This window comes from Megalobrama amblycephala, linkage group LG14 (assembly GCF_018812025.1).
Source record: "Megalobrama amblycephala isolate DHTTF-2021 linkage group LG14, ASM1881202v1, whole genome shotgun sequence".
Lineage (NCBI taxonomy): Eukaryota > Metazoa > Chordata > Actinopteri > Cypriniformes > Xenocyprididae > Megalobrama > Megalobrama amblycephala.
In genome coordinates, this window is record NC_063057.1 from 15,815,221 (window position 1) to 15,822,109 (window position 6,889).

A 6,889-nucleotide genomic window follows, 5' to 3' on the forward strand; every position below is an offset into this window, starting at 1 on the left:
CAGTTTGAAATATAAGAATTTGTAATCAACAATTTTCTCACCTCATCCACCATCTTGTTTTTTTTGTTTGTTTTTTGTTTTTTTTACTGAGCTTAAAGCATGCTGGTATTGCCTTTTCTTTGAAGAGTACATGCAATGCTGATTGACATGCTCAATGACCAGTCAAATTAGACAACAAGGCAATCAGCAAAGTGACTGGTAGCCAAGGGGATCTTGTTTCCGATAACAAACATCATCATCACAATATCCATCATGCTGAATCAATGCCAGTAAGTGATGCTTTATGTAGGCTATCCAAGCTTTTACGACAGAAAAAAAAAAAAAAAAAAAAAAAAACATTCAGATTTAAATATATATCCAACTACTGCCTCACAAGTCTGACAGGTATTTTAATACAGAGACAAGTAATCGCTATGCAATTTAGTTTATCATTATCATATTAAGCAATGAGCGTATGAATGTAGTATCATCTGAAATCATGTGTTTCTAAGTGCAGTGCTGCCTAATGCAGCATTCACACTGTGTCATTATTGATGGGCTAATCCATTAGCACTATGAGGGCACAAAACATTGATCATACAGCAGTGGGTCCCGTCCCCCATGCGACAGTGTATGTGTACCAGAGGTCAAAGCCACAAACCTATGTCATTGGAACATGCTTTATTTGTATGACTATTATCAACGTAGAAATTAGCAGCCTGGGGTGTTTCCAAGATGACCGCTGTCATCTGCTTTAAGGGATTTTGACAGCATGGATAGAATATCTGAATGACCTACTACTACATTTGCCAAAACGTGCAGTATACAACAGAGAACCCTGCACAGAATACTGTATTCCACAATGCAATGAGCTCAACAATGAGTAATGAAATAGAAGTGATCACAGCAGGAATTTAAAAAAAAGATAACTTTTTTTATTATAATTGAGGATGCACCGATATTACAATTCTGTCCGAACAATAATCTGATAGTTATTTTCATATAAAATTTTAGTAATTTAATATTTGTCATATTAATTCGTTAAAATTTGAAGATATTACAATTGCAAACTATTTTGTCTAAATAAAAAAATATACTAATAAATAAAAATAAAATACTAAAAAATAAACCCAGTCACTTTAAATGCTACAAGTGAATTGAGGCATTACAAAAATTGATATTCATTTTGAGATTTGCTAAAAATTTTATTTACAACCCGAATTCTGGAAAAGTTGGGATGTTTTTTAAATTTGAATAAAATGAAAACTAAAAGACTTTCAAATCACATGAGGCAATATTTTATTCACAATAGAACATAGATAACATAAATGTTTAAACTGAGAAATTTTACAATTTATGCACAAAATGAGCTCATTTCAAATGTAATGCCTGCTACAGGTTTTTAAAAAATTGGCACGGGGGCAACAAATGGCTGAAAAAGCAAGAAATTTTGAGAAGATTTAGCTGGGAGAACATCTAACAACTAATTAAGTTAACTGATATCTGTAACATAATTAGCTATAAAAGGGATGTCTTAGAGAGGCAGAGTCTCTCAGAAGTAAAGATGAGCAGAGCTGTGAAAGAGTGCATAAAAAGATTGTGGAATACTCTAAAAACAATGTTCTTAAACGTCAAATTGCAAAGGCTTTGCAAATCTCATCATCTACAGCGCCTAACGTCATCAAAAGATTCAGAGAAACTGGAGAAATCTCTGTGCGTAAGAGACAAGGCTGAAGACCTTTATTGGATACCTGTGGTCTTCAGGCCCTCAGATGACACTGCATCACTCATTGGCATGATTGTGTCAATGACATTACTAAATGGGCCCAGGAATACTTCCAGAAACCACTGTCAGTAAACACAATCCGCCGTGCCATCTGCAGATGCCAACTAAAGCTCTATCTTGCAAAAAGGAAGCCATATGTGAACATGGTCGCCGTCGTGTCCTGTGGGCCAAGGCTCATTTAAAATGAACTGTTCCAAAGTGTTCTATGGTCAGACGAGTCCAAATTTGACATTCTTGTTGGAAATCACGGAAGCCATGTCCTCCGGGCTAAAGAGGAGGCAGACCTTCCAGCGTGTTATCAGCGTTCAGTTCAAAAGCCAGCATCTCTGATGGTATGGGGGTGCATAAGTGCATACGGTATGGGCAGCTTGCATGTTTTAGAAGGCACTATGAATGCTGAAAGGTATATAAAGGTTTTAGAGCAAAATTAAACGAAAAATACGTCAAAGACAACCACGAACTCTTCAGCAGCTATGTTCTATTGTGAATAAAATATTGGCTCATGTGATTTGAAAGTCTTATAGTTTTCATTTTATTCGAATTTAAAAAAACGCCCCAACTTTTCCGGAATTCGGGTTGTAACTGCATTATTAAAGATTAACTTTAAATGAGCGTTAGATGATGGCAAATGTAATCTAAATGCAAAAAAATAGGAGAAATGAGCATGTACAATTAAATATCCAATCACCATTCATTTATCCATACCAATAAAAAAAAACTTCCAAGTTTACAAAAGAGCACACCGCACAGAATACAGTATCAAACAATGCAATGCACTCAAGAAATGCATGGATTAAAATTGATTACAGCAGTGATTTTTGACTGATCTGCTAAAAGTTAAGAGATTTTTACACAAAATTGAAATAAAAGGATAATAACTGGGAAGTACGGATATTAAAATAATATAATTTTATATAATTTTATATTAAATTTTTACAGTGTTAAGATAATAAACTTTTATATTTTTATTTAGTGTTTGTTTTATGTTTTAAAAATAAAATACTAACTACTAAAATCAGTTGTTTTAAATGCTACAAATTAATTTTGGCATCACACTGTTATAATGTACATTAATATTTTTTATTTTAACAATAACTTTTATATTATTTTTCTTTTTAATATTGAATATTAATATTAATATTTGACTGTAAATATATATATATGAACATTTCATTCATTAATATAGTTTATTCACTATAGTTTAAAAATATGTTAATAAAATATGACAAGATCTCAGAGTTAAACTGTGTCAGAAAAAAATATTCTTAATTATGTCAGATAACACTTAAGTAAAACATGGTCAGGTCAAAGTGTCTGAATAATTTTTGGTTCCAAATTTTTTTCAATTGTATGAAGAATTTTTGGGTATAATATGACAGTTTATTTTGCTATCCTCACTTACATAAATGAACTATAGTGTCCTGCAACCAATAGTAAAAATATATCAAATATATCAAAAATGTATGAATAATTTCTGGCTTGACTGTATATATATACATATAAAGACTTTATTTTTAAAGATTATGATTTCCAAGTGGATAACTGGACACCATTCACTTTAATGAGGTCATGTGAATTTAGGAAAAAATAGTTTGAACATGATCACATAATCTCAAATTCTTCAAGTGACCTTTGACCTGTCATAGACCCGCCCTCATTTCCAGATAAGGCCATGTGAATCCTCCCCGGGCGATGCTTCGTCACTAACTGTGACACTGCAGAGCTCTCAGAGAGAAAACGACACAACTTCCAGCACCGTGGACAGATGGACAGAGCCAGACCCCACACTGTACCCCACTGTCCCATTCCTCCAGCCAATAGTCCTGACCCAGTAAGAGAAAAACACAAACACACTTCCCACCTCCCAACCAGATAAACCACAAGGATCCACCACAAAACAACAGAATATGCCTCCTGCGCCCTAAATTAGAGAAGCAGCGAGATTATGTCAGCCGTTTCCTTGGAAAAATGCCAATTACCAGGAAGAGGGATCTTTTGTCCAGGCACACATGTACGGCATTGATTGTACTCGCTGTTTTAACCAGCGAGGTGGCTGATGTCTGAGCCGGGCAGCACACTTCTCTGCTCGATCGGCCTCTCTCGCTCACGAGCTCACACAGACGCGAGCAGGCATGTCGTTCCCAGGTGCCCCTCCCCCCATCTCTGCCTGGCCATTCCCGAAGCATACGTTTCCTTCTCTCTGCTCCACACACTTGTCACTTTACATACTGATGTGGAGATACAGTAGAACATGTTCCTGAGATCATATACTGTACCTGAGAACCATAAACACATGCATGAACAGCTGATAAAACACATCACAGAGGGCAAACCAAGCATCACACACTAGGTACTGGAGAAATCAATCATTACTAACAATACAGAGTGTTAAAGTTTGTTTTAAGATAAAAAAAAAAAAAAAAATGAAGGATTTTGTGCTTTTATGAAGCTTCATTAACCCTCAATTAACCAACTAATTATAATTAACAGCACTCAAAAAAATTAAAAAAAAAAAAAGCCTTATTGCTCAGAGGCCATAGCTAATGAGATTGTCCAATATATTTTCTCGAAAAATGTAAAATAAAATAAAATAAATAAACAAATAAAACATTTAATAAATAAGTAAGAAAATAAATTCTGGGCTGATTTAAGTTTTTTATTTCCTCAGTTCTCAAAGATATTATTTTTTTTATTATGAAAACCCTGATCATTTATCTCTTGAAAATGTTACCAACTTCATTATTTTATATACTAAATGTTTCATTCATAAACAAAAATGGTTTAAATCTCCATTGTTTTCCATTATTTCTTCTTGAATTAAACTCTCTAATATCATCCCTCAGACTTATATACAACAATGCTTTATGAGTTTATTTAAAGATGTGATTTGATTTTAAAACTGCTATTTGTTTATTCTACTTTGTTTATTTGTTGTTATTTGAGATATGAATATGATTTCTCTGATATGTACTTAAATGTTCTGCAATAAAAAAAGGAAAATTACAAAAAAGATTTTTGTCCATATAATGAAAGACAGTGGGGTCCAAAATTGGTCACCAGACCAATCGTTACATGGAAAAGAACCACTGAGATATTTTTCAAAATATCTTCTTTTGTGTTCCACAGAAGAAAGTAAGTCAGGTATGAAATAACAAAATGTTCATTTTTGGGTGAACGACCCCTTTAAATATCGATTTAGTCACAAATGTTTCTCCTAAAATGTCTTAGGAGACATAAAAAATGAGACATACTGTACTTTAAAAGCAGTGCCGTCCTTATAATTTGCTGGGGCCTAGGACAACATTTTTATGGGTGGGCTCTACCACTTCTCCACAGGCCCAATGAATAGGCTATATCAGAAAGGACTGTGGTGGGCCCCCCTCATCATGTTCCCGTCCCATTCCCCCCTCTGGTACAGAGCTATGTAATGAATGTGGACAGTAGATCACTTGGGAAGTATTTATTGAGAAATGCCAGAGTTAAAGGGATAGTTCATCCAAAAATGAACATTCTGTCATCATTTACTCACCCTCATGTCTTCCCTAACCTGCATGACTATCTTGGAACGTAAAAAGATATTTTAAAGAATGCTGGTGACCAAACAGTTTTGGTTATACTTCCACTGTGTGGGGGAAAAAAAAGATATTAATAAAGTCATACTGGTTTGGAACGAGTAAATGATAACAGAATTTTCATTTCTGAGTGAACTAACCCTTTAATACCATAATCTCAGACTTTTGATTGCAGACTTTGCTGTCTTGGCAAATCTGAGCACAGTTGGAGACATTAAGCTCCCTTCGGAAACTCCAGAGAAGACGACACATGTGAGATTTTCTCAGAATAAAAAGTCTATTAATGATCATTAAGATGACAAACAACAGCACTCTTTGTACTTGACATTAATGTGCACAATTTAGGGATAAGTTGTGGAATTCTAAACTGCTTTAATTTGAATCAGACAAATATCTGAATGTCATATGGAAATTTGAGACACGCAGAGCAAAAGAACACCGAGTTACAGACGTTGAAACAAAATGTGTCACAACGGTCTCCCATATATCCCGACACACACAGTGTATGAGGGGCGCAGTGGGTCGGGGATGCCTAGAGTGGGTGTGTGTGATGTATTGCATTGCTCAAGCAACTGCAATCTCTCTGTCTGTATTGATAAAAACAGCACAGAACCGGTGGGCTCCCGGAAAGCCCTTTTTATCCCACGACACACAGAAATAAACTTGTCCGCTACGGTCTGTTTTCATACCTGAGTAACCCGGGCAGAGGTATGGAGCCGGAGCCCGAGCCCAGCAATCCTTTCTTCCCACTCAAGAGCTTCTCCACCAGCCCCACATTCCCGGTCCGCGCCGCCTCCAGCAGCTCCTGCTCCTTCCCCATCCCGGACACAAGTTTAATCCACGAGAACAAAAACAATCCGGACTGAACGGCGAGGTTTCCTATTAGTATTTCTGCAGCATGTTACCGACAAACAGACGCTCCGCCGTGCGCTGCTGTATGAATAAAGCAGCTAGTCCATACCGGAGCTCAATGATGGAATGATGCACCGGATATTTACTGTATAACGCGGTCCCGGTGCAGCTGAGCTGAACGGGAGGATGATGGTCCTCCAGACTGGCCGGTTGCCTGGAGACGCGGGTTAAATCACACTCACAAGCAGCTCTGTCCGTGCGCTCTCGGTCACCGTACACACGCTGTTCTCCTCGCGCGCGCTCTCTTTCTCTATGTGTGTGCGCGCGCCGTTGTACCGACAGCAGGGCGGCCCAGCATCAGTGTGTCTCTCTTTCGGTTCCTATATGGCAGTCTTTCGCTGCGAGAGCTGCTCTTGCTGGGCGTGGAGTTATTAAAACCGAACGCTGTTACTGTAACCTTGTTTTGATTTCATGGGCACACGAGGGGAAATATATCACATTATAATGTTTACACACTACTAGTATACTGTGGTGGAGATATGGTAATAGTACTATTGGTGATGTACAATGAAAGGTAATTCAAAAACTATCGTGGTAGATGTTGTTGCCTACTGTCTGTAACCTCATATTCGGGGACAAACATAATCAAGAATCAGGTGTATTTAGCCTACACACGAACAAGAATATTCCAGTTAATAAT

General features: G+C 36.8%; 1 protein-coding gene across 4 annotated transcripts in view; it reads right to left on the minus strand.

Annotated features, from left to right (window-relative positions):
* The window catches only part of anks1b (ankyrin repeat and sterile alpha motif domain containing 1B), a 238,722-nt gene extending 232,173 nt beyond the window's left edge, over nt 1–6,549 (minus strand). For 2 of the 4 annotated variants that reach the window (XM_048154390.1, XM_048154393.1), the window contains exon 1: nt 6,027–6,545. In XM_048154390.1, coding sequence (XP_048010347.1) covers nt 6,027–6,157 — 131 coding nt within the window. In that variant the 5' untranslated portion in view covers nt 6,158–6,545. Of the gene's footprint in view, nt 1–6,026 lie in introns of all 4 variants that reach the window. The other 2 variants (XM_048154392.1, XM_048154391.1) reach the window with 2 other exon arrangements.
* Between the last annotated feature and the right edge of the window lie 340 nt (nt 6,550–6,889).